The 19,544-nt window shown below is 43.0% G+C and overlaps 1 protein-coding gene across 1 annotated transcript; it reads left to right on the top strand.

The window, feature by feature from the left end:
• Positions 1 to 7,921: 7,921 nt before the first annotated feature.
• LOC308286622 (transmembrane protein 263) lies at positions 7,922 to 18,164 on the top strand. Its single transcript, XM_080727714.1, has 3 exons — positions 7,922 to 8,208; positions 12,251 to 12,350; positions 16,950 to 18,164. The coding sequence occupies exons 1-3, from the start codon at positions 8,200 to 8,202 to the stop codon at positions 17,237 to 17,239; spliced, it is 399 nt and encodes a 132-aa protein (XP_080583840.1). The 5' UTR covers positions 7,922 to 8,199; the 3' UTR covers positions 17,240 to 18,164.
• Positions 18,165 to 19,544: the final 1,380 nt, after the last annotated feature.

Raw genomic sequence — 19,544 nt, 5'->3', positions numbered from 1 at the left:
GCAGCTTTAATAGGTTATTTCAATCAGCGAGGGTCTGTGAGTCTGATCTTGCAATGCAAACCACTGGACAGATCGGCATGTGCACACTGCCTGTGGGCCAGGAATCCCAGGATGTGTATCTTTTTAAAACTCAGTACAGGAACCTTTGGGGTTCCTTGGAGTGGTCTGTTCCAGGGTACCAATGGAACCAGTCAGTATGGCTTAAAGGTGTATTCAGTGATAATGAAAGTGGCCGGGGGTCATCTTGTCGCTTACTGGCCTTACAGCGTGGAAATGTTTAGTTTTTTATAGATCTTTTACACCATTATAATGTTCTCGTTTTGATCATTAGACCCAATCACTGAATATCGGTAGGCCTACGTCTCCAGTTTCAGGATATGTATGATACTGATTTACTACGAGACTGTGGAGTTAAGTAGTTTACAATCTAGGCATTTAGCAGACATTCTTAACTCAGAGCGACTGTGGTTCTCAAAACTTTTATTTTGACCATCATAACTAAACATCATAACATAACTACGGCCATACTCTACCCTGATTGGTCGAGGACTGGCTGGCCACCTCTGAAAACCAAATCTAGCTATGCTCGTAACACGGACCATGAAGTCCTTATATGGTCAGCACACATTCTAGGAGAATGAATGGAAAGTGTACCAATTATATTTTTGTTTGAATGAAATACAATCACTGAATATACCTTTAAAGCTATACTGTGTAAGTTGCTCAACTAGTGGTCTGTAGAAGTATAGCAAACCGTGGTCGCGTCTGCTTTTTTCGGCCCTTTTTCGCCGCGGACCGGTCCTTCAGACCACCGCGTCCGCCTCGCCTCGCCGAGACGCATCCATAGAGGTCTCCCGTGTCCCTCTATGAGCAGCGGTTGGGGAGCTACATGCTAGACTTCTAGACCAGTGTAAACAAAGCTGTTGAAGCAAGCTATTTCCTGAAGATACTGCAGATACGCCTGTGATTGGCCGGTAGTGTACCATGTGTTTATGATCCGCGATATGAATGATTGGCCAACGTATACACAACGTATACAGATGATGCAGATGACGTCATTTTGCCGCGAAATTCTCCCCCCCTCTCGGCTCATAGAAAATATATAAAGAGAAGGCTTTAGAAGCTGAAATTAACGGAGTGGGGGTTCTAAAACTTTAGCGATTTAACAGTTAGGACAATTTTAAGATTTCTTTTATAAAAAAAGTTACATGGTATAACTTTAAGTCATACATATTCTGAAGAAAACCTCAGTAATTGGGTCTTTATGATCAAAACAAGAACATGAAGTTATGTAAAAACAAAATCTATAACATTTGCCACAAATCAGGACGTCTTTGTCATTGCACGGACATATTGCTAACCACTGTGGACAAATCAGGCTGACATCACTGGTGACATCATCATAGACTGACATTATGAAGCAACATCACACGAAGAGATCCAGTGGACATGCATAGCATTGACCTGGCCCACACCATGATGTCACAGATGTGATGTCACCGCCGTGACATCCTCTCTAAATTTTGTCTAGTTCTAGAGAAACCGAAAGAAGAACACAGCACAAACTGTCTTCGTAGATACAGGAACCTACAGTATGCTGAGCCGGACATAAGAACCTGCTGCTAAAAGTCAACTGACTCGGACAGAGTGTTTGAGGGTTCATTCGGACACTAAGATGTCTTTCCAGTTGTCCTTTTCAGAAGAGGATTTATCCTGTTCTGTGTGTCGTGACGTATTTAAACACCCTGTTGTCCTGCCGTGCAGCCACAGCTTCTGTAAGGCCTGCCTGCAGGAATGGTGGACGCATAAGGAAACAAGGGAATGTCCAGTTTGTAAGAAGATATCTTCAGTGAATGATCCACCCTGTGTTCGTGTTCTGAAGAATATGTGTGAGACCTTCTTACAGAAAAAACGTCGGAAAATCGATTCCATAGAGGAAGACAACGAATCACTGAAGCTCTTACAGGAGAAACTAAAGGTCTTCAGTGAATTTAAAACTAAATATAAACAGGCAGCGGAACACATTAAGGTCCAGAAACAGAACACAGAGAGGAGCATTAAGGAACAGTTTAAGAAGCTTCAACAGTTTCTACATGAGGAAAAGGAGGCTAGGATCACTGCACTGAGGGAGGAAGAGCAGCAGAAGAGTCAGATGATGATGAAGAAGATCAAGACTCTGAACAGAGACATATCAACTCTTTCAAACACAATCAGTGTCAAAGAGAAGAAGCTGAGAGATGAACACTTCTCATCTCTGCAGAACTACAAGACCACAGTGGAAAGAGTTCAGCTCACACTGCAGGACCCACAGCTGGCCCCCGGAGCACTGATAGACGAGGTCAAACACCTGGGCAACCTGACCTTCAGAGTCTGGGACAAGATGAAGGACATCGTCTCCTACACGCCTGTCATCCTGGACCCCAACACTGCCAATTCAAGACTGACCCTGTCTGACGATCTGACCAGTGTGAGACGTGGAGATGAGGAACAGCAGCTTCCTGACAACCCAGAGAGGTTTGACTACTGGCCCTTCGTCCTGGGTTCTGAAGGCTTTAACTCAGGGACTCACAGCTGGGACGTGGACGTGGGAGAAAATGGATACTGGTCAGTAGGTGCCTTATCAGAGTCTTTCCCTCGGACGGGAGACAAAGGGAGTCAATTCTGGAGAATAGCCTTATATGATGGTGAATACAAAGCCCGCTCCAGACCATGGCTCCAGGCCACTGTACTCTCAGTGAAGCAGAAACCCCGGAGGATCAGAGTCCAGCTGGACTGGAGCGCAGGGAAGCTGTCCTTCTCTGATCCTGATACTGACACACACCTGCACACCTTCACACACACCTTCACTAACACACTGTTTCCTTATGTGTATAATGGCCTGCATGGTCAGCCTCTGAAGATTTTACCAAGGAGGATCAGTGTAATTAAAGATTTAAATTGATGATCTGGTTCTTAAAGAGGTGGTGCCATAGTTTTGTATGTGTCTATGGAGTTAACATTACTCTAATAGACCCCCAGGTGTGGTTATACAGTAATATGTTTTGTATGTGTTTATGGAGTTAACATTACCCTAATAGACCCCAAGGTGTGGTTATAATATGCAAATATGTCTTTCCTTTCTGATTACTTCCTGAAAGCTGAAAGCCTCTTTGTCAAAAGGCCCAACTCAAATACACTGATATAATGACATCATAACATCATCCCATATCCCTTTTTACTATACACCCAACACTGTGGGTGTGGCTAACTTCAGCAGGGTCACCAGCCACCTGACAACCAGGCATGCAGTACTTAAAAGGGAAGACCACCCATTTTCAATATTGAAATATGTCATTAATATACCTTAGAGGAGTTGTGTGTGGAAATAGAACTGGAGGATTGATTTTGGGGTTTGTATTGTAAAGTACAACGGTGTGATCATAGGCGCCGTCTCTGTGATGAAGGGTGATGAAGGGCCGCAGCCCCCCGCGAGATCAAGGCGAAATTAACACGTACCGATTTGTTTGAGGGGAAAACACCAGCCCCCCCCCCCCCTGGTGAGGGGGCTGGTGAGCTATTTGCATGTATGCTAACGTTGCCTATAGTTCTTTTGTTTTAACCGGGCAGGTACTTTCCTGTGGGGGGGCTGGTGTGGGGACTGTCTGAGAGATTGAAACTAACGTTGGGAGGCAGCTGCGACTGTGAACTGGCCGAGGTGGACAGCAGCACAGCCACGAGCAGCCGTGCCCGCGAAGATGTGCAGGCAAAGGGTCCAGCGACTTGGAAACGTAGACTACCTTTCAACTTTCCTGGCAAGACAAATTCCCATGGATTAAGTACGACTCGGGGAGCGCTCGATGCTTCAGCCCCCCGCGGCATGGACAAAACCCGGCGCCTATGGGTGTGATGTCATCACATTGTACTTTGCAATACAAAGTGCAGAGCAGAAGCCGTTTGACAAGTAAGGGTGGTGCCTGTGAGATCAAAACAGCGGTTTGGTTCGTCTCAGGACGTTGTGTAAACACAATCCAATAAAAATAAAAATACTAACTTTGAAGCTAAAGAAATGACCGCACTAGAATAAAGACTATCTACTCTGTTAGTTATGAGAGGGCCCGCGAAATCTAGCAACAAGGGCAACTGAAATCTAGCAACAGGGGCAGCTGAAATCTAGCAACGGGCAGCTATGAAAAAAATCGACTAAAACAGGTATGAAGTGGTATGATAAAAGGCAGATTTAACCCTATATTAGGGTGACCAGACGTCCCGTTTTACCCGGGACAGTCCCGTTTTCAAGCTGCGTGTCCCGGTGTCCCGACAAATATCTCTAAAACACTAATATGTCCCGGTTTTCAACATTCACTGCAAAATTGTCCCGGTTTTCGGCAGAATTAAAATAATAGTAGCTGTTTTTTTCAGTGGTTGCATAGACATTTATCATGTTCTTTTCATGAAAACATGCTCACCTAACCAATCAGAAAAAAGGAACAAATTCATTGCGTGTCTGAATTCAACGCTGAGGCTGTTTGTCAATCACTCACTGCCTGTTTGCAACCCTGCGGTGCGTGTGTGCGCGTGCACGAACGTTAGAGAATGGGCACGCGCGTGCGCGGTAACGTGCGCATTGCTGTTAGGGTCCCAGTTTTAGGCAACAGTGTTTTGCGTCCCGGTTTGAGTGGCTGAAAATATGGTCACCCTACCCTATATGTGTTTTGGTCTGAACGTCTCCTTTAACCCCTGTATACTTAAGAAGTCTTAGAGATTATTACACAGTATATGATTACATTAATTATTATGAGAGTATTTGGGGAATGAGCCCATGTTCTAGAGCGTGTTGATTTTTGTACTCAGATGACCTTTTAGGATGAGTCCACTCTGTGTTCCTTTTGGGACAGAAAGATCAAGTATAACGTGGGGTGGCTGTGGCTCAGGAGGTAGAGCAGGTTGTCCAATGATCCGTGGGTCGCCGGTTTGAATCCCGGCTCCTCCTCCTCACATGTGGAAGTGTCCTTGGGCAAGACACTGAACCCCACATTGCCTCCAATGAGTGGGTCGGTGTCAGCTTTGCCACCGTTGTTGCGTGAAAGTGGGAAATGAGGACGCTGGCGTCGACTGTTCACCGCTTCACCTCCCAATGTATGAATGAATGAACCATTGTAGAGCACTTGGAAAAGCGCTATAAAAATGCAATTAATTATTATAATTGGTTTATGTTGATGATGTATGCATCAACAAATTCTGTCTTACATTTATATTGTGTCCATATTCTGAGAACTTTAGCCAAAAATAGCAGATCTACAAGCTAACAACGCCTTGCGCTGTGAGGCGTTGTGACCTTGTAGATCTGCTATTTTCGGCAAAGAGGTTTGGTGTAGAGGGGAAAAAGAGCAGACTAAGTACAGAGCGAAAGGTCAAGTTTATTACCTGTAATGACGGCTCAAGTGGTTAAATATCTGAAAACACAAACTGACATGAATCCAAAATACACTCATGCTGCCAAACAATGAAACTATATGGAATCTATGAACAGGTTGTGGGGGTCCCTGCTTCATCTCTCTCTCTCAACTAAGGGATCCTTGGCCTGAAAACATTGAAGACCCCTGATATATACTATAGTACATTATTGATTGAGAAGGATGAGGCTAGCAGGGCAGGTGGCCCATTGCATGTGTGGCCTCTAGGAAATCTTGTGGCCACAATGCAAAGCGGTCTATAGGTCTATAGGTCTATAGGTCTATTGTCATGTATTTACACACAACATCTGCAGCTGTTAGTGGCTCCGCTGGGTCGATGGAGGAGAGGAGTGCCCGCCATTTACAAAACAAAATCTGAGGAAGTGAAAGTTGACGTCACAATAGTAAGAGTAATAAATGGGTAATTAGTGTGGTTGCTATGGGCAACACACTATTGTTCTCGGTCAGAGAATCTTTTGCCAGCAAAGTGAAGCTGTCTTTATTAAATGTTTTGACTGATGTTATCAGGTTGTAAGGCTGGATATCTACCATGCAACCACTGGTCACGCTTCACTTGACATTACAGTATATGTGTTGTTGGTTGTTAACCTTTCTCCAATCTGAGTTCCCAGAGATCCAGCCTGCCAAAGAAAGTGTCAAAATATAATAATAAAAAAAATCAAACCTCGGTTTGAAGTGAAGCGGTGAATTTGTATTCTATGTGTTCTAGATCTATACATTCTGTGATCTATACTTTCTATGAATGATTTTGTCTGGAGAGCCAAATTGTAGCTTGGCTAATCCTCAATTCCTCATTCTGGACATGCACAGGACATGTACAGGACAGACAAAACTAACCAATCACAGCGCGGAGATGCACAGGACAGGTACGCCGGACAGACAAAGCCACACCTTGGAAGCGGCTTTCACCGCTTCAAAAACTGTTGATGCAATATATGTCACATTTTGTTAAACATGTTATTATTAAAGATTTTTGAAACAAATAGAAGCAATCTTTTGCAGTCATTTTGGGACAAATAGCAGCATTTTGTTTCTCAAAACGATTTAAATAGTACACAACAAGCTCAATGGCTTGCAGTCCAGGGTGGTTGCATTCCATTCACTATTATTATTTTATTGATGACATCAGGGACTGACACAGAGATCATGGCCCATTGACTTGATTGGGGAAAATTCAAAATGGTAAAGACAGAATTAATTTGCAAGTGTCAATAATTGTCACAGCAACCTCTTGCAATTTCAAAGTCATTGTCATTAGGCGTGTCATTATCATCATTATTAATGTTAATATTAATATTAAATTGCTCTCATCCAATCATAACATTTGGATAATTATAGAGAGAGAGAGAGAGAGAGAGAGAGAGAGAGAGAGAGAGAGAGAGAGAGAGAGAGGTGTAGTCTCGGCTGGTAAGTGACGCAAGATCCGGGGCTGAGGAGGAGAGAGAGACTTAAGAAAGCAGATCTACAAGCCGACAACTGGCTCGTCAGATGAAGTCCAGCCAGCGTGGATCTGCTCTTCGATCCGCGACACCGCAGGACGGCGCAGCACAAAGCAGGCTTCAGTGGTAGAGATGGGATTTATGGTTCTTTGAAGTGAGCCGGATCTCTGGGATCCGTTCCTATCAAAGAGCCGTTCAAAAGACTGCCTCGTTTTAGTTATAGACAGTATAGCCTACTTGTTAGGCTACTTTGTAGATTTTGATTATGATTACAAATCACTGTCTTCAACCCTATATATTTCGGCCATCATTTGAAAATGATCTCACACTGCTGTCGCAACACGATGCATTACGCATTAGAGCTTGTAAATGCATCATGAGCTTGTAAATCTGCTATTTTCAAAGTATTTTTCTACATTTTATTCATTGGAAAACCTGTGAGGGACACTATTGGAACTTTAAGTAGGCCTACCTACTCCTCTATGGTGTGAAATGTATCTCCTGTTTTGTTTTGTTTTGTTTCAAACATGCACTGTACATTTCTGTGTTTTTGTTGTTTCTTATCTTTTGCCTGTTTTTATTATTATATTATTATTATTTTTCTCTGATGTATGTTAAGCACTTTGTGAGTTGAATCTCTGTGAAAAGTGCTATACAAATAAAATTGACTTACTTACTTACTTACCTATAGGCCTACAAATTAGACCAAATAATTTACCAATAGGCTACTTTTGTGCTGTTACTCAAGTAGACCTAGACCTATATGTTAATTCCGAACTTAGGCCTACTTGTTGCACAGTATTTCCACATTGCAGAAATATTGCCTACTTTTACTTTAAGTAAAGTATTTGAGTAGCTACTTTTCCCACCACTGTTCATTAGAAAGGATCGGCTCCCTCCCTCCCTACTGCGAACCAGATCCCACCAGATCGTTCATTTCAAAGAGCCGTTCAAAAGACTCGATTCGTTCAAGAACGCCCCACCTCCTCTTCAGTCAGTGTAAACTGTAAACTGTAGGCGCCACGTAGGCAGAACCAGCAAGCAACTACTAGTTTTACTGTGGAAGCAGAGAGAGTGCAACGGTTTCTATGTGCGTGAAGAGCTCAGATACGTTGCTTTAGGGTCAGATCTGTTGGTATAGAGTCTATTTTTACATCTTGTGTAAGTTATTATAGACACAGAACCAGGACCACACGGGCTGAAGTTCTCCTGAAACTAAAAGTTCTTCTGATCCTGCAAAACTTCGTGTGATCGTCCTCAGCCAGGTGTGTTTTCAGAGGAGACTGCAGAAGAAACACTCTGGAACAATGGTGAAGGTAAAAAACAACCCGAACTCTGTTTATGTGGACTGTTATTATTGAGTGTTATTATCATGTTATATTATTATACTTATTATTATTGCTTTTTTTATTCTTCTAACATGCACTGCATGCTGGACTATAGTTAAGAAAGCTAAGACAGTGTTTCTCAAACGTTTACATTTCAAGGGGTCTCCCCTTAACTCTGACAGTGTACAAATGGAACCAAATGGACCTGTTAGGGTCCATTTGGGTCCATTTGGTTCTATTTGTACACTACTATCAGAGTTACAGACTGTAAGGGTCAATTTAGACCCCCTTAAAGGAACCCACAGAGTCCCTGGAATCCACACTGAGCTAAATTGGATCAAGTCAAGACTGTCACTGTCATAATAGATTTAATGGAGTGTGACATTTGCATGGCTTTGATCCAAGAGAGCTGTGATTGAGAATGTTATCTATTATTATCAGTCTAGAGTAAATGTATAGGCTAGTTAATGCACCACACCTGCTGATAACATGTAGTGATGGAATAAGTGCTCACTTTCTTTATATTTAGGCTACTTAAATAGAAACATCATGCAAATAATGGTTATGTAGGCATATTCAAAGAATGACCATGAGTAAAAGTACAAGGCTACAAAAGTATTGGCATGAAGAATATAGTTGCAGTGCCAAACATAAAAGTATGGCCTCCTCAGTTCACAATCAAAATTGGATGATTGTAATTAGCAATAGGCTACAATAAAGTTAATGTTTTCATGACTTTAATATTGCAGTTGGTAAATCAGGTGGGACTGATTTTACACTAGGCTACTTGTTGTGCTGTCGATTAACCTATAACTACATCATCATTTATCACTTAATGTATGTTTTTTAGTAATTCAATTTGCACAGTAACTACTAACTAACTTACAAGAAGTAATGTGATAGATATTCCCCCAGTCATGTAAAATGTAATGTAGACTACTGTGCACATGACTGCTGCAGGGCATAATGCACATGACATAAGCATGTATACCTTGAAGAAGTAGGCCAGTCAGATCTTAGAGTAAAGGTAGCCACAGAGTAAATATACTTAAACATACTTAAATCTTAATTGAGTCAAAGTACAAAAGTATTAGTATCCAAATATCCAAGTGTAAAAAGTACAGTAATTACGCAGAATGCTCATCTCAGAATCATATCATGATAATGACTATAATTATAGTCATGGGTTGAGGGAAAAACTGTGTGTGCCTATAGTGCCTATGTGAAGGCCTGTATGTACTCTATGCAGGCAAATATGTCGCATACAGGGAAAGTGGCCACATCAATATTAAATAAGCAATTTGTTTTCCCAAATGTAAAAAAACAACAACGTCTTGACTCTTGTTTATGCCCACAATGACTGGATATGCAGGTTTTGTAGCAATTTGTAGCGATTGTGGAAATATTTGGCCTAGTTAATTGTCGAATGTTCAAGCATGTTCTCATCATGTATGGTATAGGCCTACTTTACATTTTCCAGAATGGTTTATTGTTGAACATAATAGGCAAAAGGCAATTTAACATCAAGGTGCCCACTCTTCCGGTTACAAATATTATGTCATTACATTCAATAGGATACAATATGACAGTGCTTCTCAACATAGGATCCGGGGGATCCCCAGGGGTCCTTGGGGGGGTTCCAGGGGTCCAGGCCAGCTCATTGATTGATTGTTAGGAACCAATAGGATCATGTTACCATGGTTACCATTCCGTGGTTGGATAGGGGTCAGAAGGTGATTTAGATGGCATGTTGAACTTGTTTAGACAGAGGCTAGGTTCTCTTTTTACCTGCTATCCTATCGTTTCAAATGTACAGAATGTTATTCACATAGCAGCTTGTTTTTTTTAGACCGAAGACAGGTTCATTGTTTACCTGCTGCTGTGGGTGCTATAGTGTAGCAATTGTACTCCTACAGCGGCCATGTTTTGGGTCAAACACAGGTGTTTCAATTGTTTGATTGGCATAGAACTAATGTTCTACTCCAGGGGTGGGCAACTTTGATGATGGCAAGGGCCACTATATTTCCACCTTCACTCCAGAGGGCCACATTGCATATTGCTATGTCCTACTTTGTCATTCTATCTCATACAAAAGAATCAAAAATAGCAGATCTCCAGCGCGATGCGTTTTGAGCTTGTAGATCGGCTATTTTTGCTTCTTTTGAATTGGAATCTGGAATGTTTTGTTTTGTTCTTTTTTAATTGGAATCCTGAAATGTAACATTTTGATTTAATTTCAAACGCATTTAGTTATATACTAATGTTAACTTTATGAACCTAAATACAAAAACAATGGACAATGGACAATGGCATCCTTTTCCTTCATGGCCTCAATGAAATCCCTGCCCTGGTCTAGACAGGTGCTAAGTTCATTGTTCACCTGGTGTCATATTATAGTTTCAAGTTGTCCATCCATCCAAACCGCTTATCCGGAATCGGTTCGCGGGGATAACAGTTCCAACTGAGACTTCCAATATACCCTCTCCCTCCGGGAGTATACCAAGGAGTTCCCAGGACAGTTTGGAGATATAGTCCTTCCACCTGGTCTTTGGTCTGCCACGGGGTCTCCTCCCAGTGTGACTTGCATCGAGGACCTTCCTAGGAAGGCGCTAGGGAGTCATCCGTACTACTGTAGATGCCACCTAAGCTGGCTCCCTTCCAAGCGTAGGAGCAGCGGTTCTATTCCAAGTCTCTCTCGGGTGACTGAACTTCTCACCCCATCTCTAAAGGAAGATACCAGCCACCCGTCTGAGGAAACTCATTCCGGCTGCGACCTTATACTTTGGGTCATGACCCACACATCATGAACTGTAGTTGTACATGATGTTATTTAGATAACGTGTTGTCCTCTAGACAGACGCTATAGGTTAATTGTTTACATGATGTCCTATAGTTTCCAAGGTAGTACATAATGTTATTTAGATAACGTGTTAGATTAGATTAGATAGATCTTTTATAGCGCATCGCAGCGGAAGTGGTTTACTGGTCCCACCAAAAGATCTCCCATTCATTTTCACCTAGACTTTTTACAAAAACGTTTATAACAATTATGTTAAGCCTAGAACCAAGCCATCCAGGATGGCAGTGAATCATGACGATAAAACCTTTGATCCTATGTGAAAACATATTTTAATATTTCATTATTTGATAAATAATAAATACCCTTTGTTTAACGATTTTCAAAATGTTCTTTTCATAGAAACAAAGGTTTTATGGTCATGATTCACTGCCATCCTGGATGGCTTGGTTCTAGGCAGCTAGGCTTAACATAATTGTTATAAATATTTTCATGAAAGTCTTTGAGGAAATGAACAGGAGATTTTTTTAGTGGGACCAGAAAACCACGCCCACTGCGATGCTCTATTATCCACAAGGGAAATCTGTTAACATACATTCATCAATGCATTAGCAAAGCAAGTCCAGTTGGACCAGGTGAGGTGGATCAGGTATTATCAGGAGCAGGTGGTTTGATTAAGGAGCCTATAATGGCAGAGGGGATGAAACTGGCACTACCCTTTGCCTTCTGGAATGGGCAGTGTCAGACTGCCAGTGGTTCCCAGTTAAACCTTTCGGATCGAGACCCAAAAGAGAGATTAGACATTTGCCTGGGACCCAAACTGGTGAAAACAGCAGATCAACAAGCGCTCAAATCGGCTATTTTCACTACTTCATAATCATTTGTTTTCTAGATTTTTATTTTGTTTGCTAATGAATTTTTTTTTTTTTTTTTTTTTATGTTTTTTGAAAATGACCCATTGTTTGGGAAAACTGGTCTATACAGATGCTAGGTTGACTGTTTTGCTGTCCCAGTCAGTCTCTCTGAGGCCTTAACCCAGTTGCCTTTTCGATACACTCAGACTGAAAGACCTGCAAAAAAACACTGTCCCCTAGACAGACGCTAGGTTAGCTCTGAGGTCCTTCCATCCACCAGGGTTCTCTCTGTGCTCTTATTTATGTGATTGGTTTAGCTTGTTTATTGAGTTAAATGAACATCTGCTAAATGCCCACATTGTACACTGTGTTCCGACAGAACGTCAACAATGTCCCTTCAGAGAGTCAGCCAGGGACCACCGCGGGGACCATCGCAGTGGGAGAGGAGGAGGAGTCTGCTGGGACCGACATGACAGCAGGTATAACCTCACCTCACTGTGCTGTTACATCACTGCCTGATCACAATTATTTGAGATCATTTGGATTGACCCCATAGAGTATATATAAAATAGAGAGCGGACGAGCCCCGCCCCCACTATCATTTCAATGCAAGTGCTCAGTGGCGTTTTGAAGCAACGGCTACGTGCTAGCATGTAGCTAATCCAGGTGCATTCTGGGGAATGGCTCCACTACGCAGTGGAGCCAAACGTCACGAATGACGTCACGAACGACGTCGACGTCCATTGAACCCTATTGTAGACCCCAGCGCCGCGCTCTTATGCTCGTGCATGTATGTTTCACCCCGCCTGAAATTCCAGCTTTGGCCAGTAGGGCGGCTGCTTCAATATTTACAAGCCGTTCTGGGGGCTTGATTGACCCATAGACCTTATTCAAACCGCGGCCATCTTGGATCACATGACCACATGGGGTGGCAGCCTGCATTACAAACCATTGGAAACAATGGAGCGATGATCCCAAAATATGAGTTCTGTTCAACAAATGTATTTTGACCAAATCGACAAATGGGCAGATGACAACATCAACATCACCAAAAGGATTCAAAAGAATCCACCTCCACAATATTGATGGTAGTTTGGTTGCAGTGTTACTCTGTGGAAAGACTTGCTACAGTATCTGTGCAGACTAGTGCTTGCTCTGCCATCATATTAACTTACTGTATCGTGATTTTTGCATATTAATCAGGAACAATCTAACAACAAATAGTTAATATGATGGTGGAGCAAGCACTACACAGATATCAAGTCTTTGTACACAGTAAGGTTGCAACCAAACTTACCTTGAATATCATTACCGTGGATGTAATCAATCCAGTTACTATAGCCCTTTTATTTAATCCTTTTGGGGATGTTGATGTTGTCATCTGCCCATTTGTCAATTTGGTCAAAAGAAACTGGTTGAACAGAACTCATATTTTGGGACCATCGCTCCATTGTTTATAATGGTTTGTAATGCAGGCTGCAACCCCATGTGGTCATGTGATCAAAGATGGCCGTGGTGTGAATAAGGTCTATTAAGTCCTGGAATTATTTGATACTTTAGCTATTGAAAAATAACAGATATACAAGCTCACAGTGTGGCACAGAGTCACAGAGTGCCGCGCTGCATGCTTGTAGATCTGCTATTTTTTAAAACAATCTTGAAATAGTTTGTAAATCTTTGAATACAATATCTTTTTTGAAGTGAACATTTGTAACTCAAATATTTGTTTCTGGGGGTCCATGATACATGATATTTTGAGATGGGGGTCAGCAGCCAAATATATATATAATTCTAGGGGTCCTTCACATGAAAACGTTTGAGAACCACTGATCATATAAACATGCATTTTTCAAAAGCCTTAGAAGAATTTAGAAGACATTTGTAGAATCAGGTCAATATATAAAAAAATAGCAGATCTACAAGCTTGCAGTCCGGCACTCGGTTTGACCATTTGTGTCGGTCATTATCAATCATTTCTTCGCATATTTAAGTTACTTGTCATAATAATACCTTGTTTCCGAAGCCTAAAATGCCCCAACAACACAATAACGTTGTTAATCATCATTATTTGTAGGACAATTAATCGTCAACTAAAACCTCGCGATGGTGACGGCCCTGCCTATACACTGTGTGAGCTCCATGTTATTTTTATATGCTCCTTGCTTGGTTATTATTTCTAAGTGCTTCTGAGGAGCAGAGGGCGCGGCGTGGCTCTCTGGAGAATGTTGCGGGGTTGCTGCGTGGCTGCTATTTCAGAAACCGTCATGGGAATGTTTGTTTGTGCAACCTCTTCTTGCAAACCGTGCGTTGTGAAATGCGGGAGACATTTTGCATCACTGAGGCTCTGCTCTGTCCAGACTGCAGGCACATTTGGGAGACAAATTGGATTTGTCTCTCAAATGTGATCTTTAGGACCGACTGTGTCCACACTGTTATTAAATGGGATCTTTAGGACCGACTGTGTCTACACTGTTATTAAATGGGATCTTGAGGACCGACTGTGTCTACACTGTTATTAAATCTCATCTTCAGAATGTTAGTTATGTGACATGTCTGTCACAGTGATTGGTACAGAAAAACCCATGCCCACTTCCCAATGCGCTGGAAACACTCAGAAAAAAACCTAAATCTACTGTACTGACTGCTCACTACAACCTTTAACAACACTGAACAGTTTCAGCTACAGTAGTACAGTTGTTAGTGTTGTGAACAGTTTCAGCTACAGTAGTGTAGTTGGTAGTGTTGTGAACAGTTTCAGCTACAGTATAGTGTAGTTGGTAGTGTTGTGAACAGTTTCAGCTACAATAGTGTAGTTGGTAGTGTTGTGAACAGTTTCAGCTGCAGTAGTGTAGTTGGTAGTGTCTCTCTCGGTCGTCCTCAGACGAGCTTCCATCGGAGTCTCCAATCCTTCCGGTTCTCCATACACACGGCCAGCTCCGAAGAGCTTTGAGCTCCCGCATCCTTCTTCAGGATGTCCACATACGTTAACGCGGAACGTCCTCGCGATCGATGCCCACGCGTTGGTTCCCACAGGACCAGCGTGCTGGCCGGGAGCTCCCGATGTCTGTGGCAGTGGCCGGCCAGCTTCATCCTCCTAGCTGCTACCTTCTTGCTGTAGCCTGCTTCCAGACCATAGACCCCGCCCACTCTCAGAGTGGACTCTTTCTCTGGTCTGGAGCTTAGTACAGGAATCGGTTTTTATTTTCGGCTGCTCCAATGAGCGCGGGGGGTGGGGGTGGGGGTGGGTCTAACGAATATCCAATCCGCGCAGCAGTTGAAACGATTCAAACGAAGTTCACACACACAGGCAGGCTGAGGAAGGCACACACACGCGCGTGCACGCGCTGATTTCACCAAGCTGTTAATGTTGATTACATGTTTCTGGTCGCAGTTCTGTCACTGGCACAGACAGAGACACACACACAATCACACACACACTCCGCGACCGTGCGTCGCGTCCACCGTGCGTCTCGATCACCGTGCGTCGCGATCACTCGCGCGCGGATGCGCGCGTGCACGCTCGCAAAAAAGTCCCTCCCCTGTAAATCGCTTAGAATAGGGCACAGGTTCAGACTACTGCGTGAGCTGAGTCTGAGATCAGGCTATTCTTGCTGAGCCTCGGCAGTTGCCTGTACAGGTCCTTGTTGGTAATGTGGATGTTCTGGTCCACATTCAGAACAGCTCGTAGCATTCTGGTGTAGCACCCATCCAGGGACTTCTGCAGGATGCTGCAGGATGGGTGTCATGGTCCAGCTTTCGCAGCCATACAGGAGGACAGACTCCTCAGTGGCGTGGAATAGGCTCAGCTTTATGTGTCGGGGGAGATTCGAGCACCACACTCTTGACATACCGTTCAGGGACCTCCACGAACAGTTACAGCTACAGTAGTGTAGTTGGTAGGAGTTGTGCAACCTGTTTTAATGGTGTTCATAGTGAGTGTAAATCTGGATTTAGTTAATACAATTAGATGTAGTAAGGACAGGTACAACCAGCCCCTAAACACACTCTACACAACCTACCACCACATCCACTTTTGATAAACACTTGTACTGTAGGTCAGGGGTCTTCAACGTTTTCAGGCGAAGGACCCCTTAGCTGAGAGAGAGATACAGCAGGGACCCCCACTACATATTGTATGAAATTGTGTTGCAGATTTTCATCAATTTCATACACTTGTTTTACAGCATTGTCATCAGTCCATGTTGGATATGCAATATAGAAAACAGATTGGCTAAATGAGTTTTAAACTGTATTTGCTGTATTTGGGGCAGGTGAGAGGTTTGTTTATTTAGAAACTGGAGTACCATGACAAACAGGCTCTTCCTGTCTGCCTATGCAATGCAATGCAATGCACAAACACACGCACGCGCACACACGCACACACACACACACACACACACACACACACACACACACACACACACACACACACACACACACACACACACAGCTAGATCAGGAAACCCTGATCTAGATTAAAACTAAAATAGGTTGGAAATATTTCATTTTCTCTTTTTTTTTTAAAGATTTGTTTTTGAGATTGTATGCCTCTATTGATAGGACAGTTAGACTGACAGGAAATGGGGGGAGAGAAGGGGAGTGACACGTGACAAAGGTCGTCCGGATCGGGAATCGAACCGGCGACGCCACCAGGCATCCATGCCTGTGTGGTATGCCAAACAGGCAATGAAGATTCACTTTTTGGATTATATTATGAACAAAAATTACCTTTTCCACGATATATATCGCCACTGTCGGGCGGAAACCTCGTATCTCCAAGTTTCAAATTTGTATGTTTTTTCGCAAAGTAAAGCCCTGCTTCATCAGACAAGGCCGTCGCACAAATATAGTGAAAACAGCAGATCTACAAGCACACAACGCCTCGCGGTGCGAGGCGTTGTGTGCTTGTAGATCGGCTGTTTTCATTAGTTTAAATCATTTTTAAAATGATAAATGCAAAAAGAAGAGTTTTGGACATAGAAGGTGTCCACCCGACAATGACGATATATCTTTTTGGAATGGACCTGTTATAGATACTACTACTACAACTAATAATAATGTTATTATTGTTTTTCCAGACTCAGGGAAGGAGCACCCCCCCGAGGCGCAGCCCGGCATGATGTGGCGCGTGACCGGCGGTCTCTTCAGCGCCACCAAGGGCGTGGTGGGCGCAGCGGTGGGGGGCGTGGCCTGGGTGGGGGGGAAGGGCTTCGAGCTGGGCAAGACGGCGGTCACCACCGTGCCCTCCATGGGCGTGGGCCTGGTCAAAGGGGGCGTGTCGGCCCTGGCCGGGGGCGTGTCCAGCGTGGGCTCCACGGTGGCCTCCAAGGTCCCGTACACCTCCAAGAGGAAGGACAAGGCCGAGTGAAGGGCAGGATGGGCATTCTATGGACTATAAGGGGTTAAACTCAAACACATCGCAACAGAAACACTTTCAACTCTTTTTGTTTCATAAATATGTTAGTAATAACATATCAAAAGTCCTAGGAAATCCCAGTGGTGGAACACATTGAAAAAGCTGTTGAAAGTTTGGGTTCCATTAACTTTACTAAAAAGGAAAAAAAAAAATACACAAAATCAAAGTAGCATATGAGGGGTCAAAATAGTTTTTTTTTTCATTATTCTGAATCCATTGCAAGCATTTGTTTTGCATGAAAAACATTCCTTGGGCTAAAAACAGCCCCACAAAACTACGGTTTAGTGATGAGTCATCCCTTTTTTTTTCACAGTTTTGGTGGGAGTCGTTTTTAGCCCAAGGACTTTTGATATGTTGTTACCAACATATTTATGAAACAAAAAGACTTGAAAGCGTTTATGTTGCAATTTGTTTGAGGTTAACCCCTTATAACCCATAGAATTCCCAGACTAAGGACTGTAAAGAAATGTGTGCTCCGTCGTACGACGGTGAGGTGCACGATGAAAACAGCCGACGTAAAAGCTCACAACAACGCACCGCGTTGTGAGCTTTTACGTCGGCTGTTTCCATCGCGCGACTGAATCGGGTTTCGCGATGCTGACGGCGATGGACATTTATAGTCTCTCCAGCCAGGCGGCTCGGCCGCAATCTTCGAACGCCACGGACAAGTCCGCAACTCCTCCGCCATCCTGGAAGTCGCCAACGGAAGTCGTCATCTGTTTTGTCGTTTTCCGTTCATGAACATATATTTTATATCTTCAAAATACTTTTTTTGTTCTTCTGCTAAGCAGGCTATATAACGCTTTGACTAATTACCGTTTACAGAAGGACTGATTTACGCGACTTCAAAAGACAAAGCGGAAGTGTGTCTGTGTGTATGTGTGTGTGTGTGGGGTGGGGGGGGGGGGGACAATCCGCTGTCGTTTGAAAGTTGTGTGAGTCAACAGTTCTGTCTGGAGAGACTGATGGACTGTTTCTCAACGTCGGCTCTGGGGACCAGCGGAGGTCCAAATGGACCCTTAGGGGTCTGTGACTCTGAGAGTGTTCCAATGTAGCTCTCACATCTCTCTAATCTCTGTGTAGCCGACTGGGGTTCCTGCTATATAGTTTAGTTCAGTTATTCAATGATAAAATGTTTTTATGTCTGGGATCCCACATCTACAGAGAGTGTACAAATTGAACCAAATGGACCCGCAGTGGTCGACAGACCCGACATTGAGAACCAGTGGACCAAATGGACTTCCGTGTATCCACCCTGAGCCAAAGAGAGAGGACCGTTGGTCTCTGCTGGGACTATTATTATTCACAGTGCTTCAACCTTTACCGTGTACGCTTTATAGAGCTCTTGTTTCTTAAAAGAAAATAAATTTGGTTAATTTTTTTTAGATATCTCAGTGTTGGAAGCAAAAGGTTTTGTTGTGTGTTGGGGGGGGCTGGGAAATCAAATATCACGATATCTTTGACCAAATACCTCAAAATCGACATTGTGATAATATCATATTGTGAGGATAATTTGACCCTTCTTTTTGATATTTCAACAATCGTGCAAAAAAAGAAAAAAGAAGGTAAAATAGGCCCTCTATACAAGCTAAAAGCTTGTTACGTCGCGACGCATTGTGAGCTTGTAGATTAGGTTATTTAAGGCGTTTTGCCCATGTGGATATTGGCCAGCTCTTTCGTCATGTTCTCCAGAAAACAGGGTTGAACAAAACACACATACGGGCCTTGGGATGACCTTGATACTTTGTTTAGCCGATCTACAAGCTCACAACAAGTCACATCTCATATAAGCTTGTAAATTGTCTAGATTCCCTTTTTTATTTTAATTTTAAATTTTTGCCATAAAATATGGACGCCAGGTGGTTCTGCTACCATAAAACACATTCTGAATGAAACGTCCGATCAATGTTACAGCTGTAAGCTTAAAGTTCTCCATAATTAATTGACTTCACTCACTGTTTTAAAGCCTGTACTGTGTATTTTCTAGTGGCTTGGGGCAAAGTGTCCTACACAGCAGAATTCTTAAGTATTATTTTAACGATCTGTACTGTTGCAAAAATATAGCATAATCGATGAGGGCTGAGACAAAAGTTGACTTGCCTTGTTAAAAAGAGACATTTATGTAATTTGGCTCATAGAATTAGAATGGAGACGTCGGCGTGTCTGAATTCCAATATATTCCATGAAACCCAGATCTATTTATTGAAGGGCAAGTTTCTCTGTTTCTCCGTCTCTTGACAAGTTTTTATTTTCCATG

Source organism: Nannobrachium achirus, assembly GCF_963921795.1.
Source record: "Nannobrachium achirus genome assembly, chromosome: 6".
NCBI lineage: Eukaryota > Metazoa > Chordata > Actinopteri > Myctophiformes > Myctophidae > Nannobrachium > Nannobrachium achirus.
This window is presented reverse-complemented; position numbering and strand designations above follow the sequence as displayed.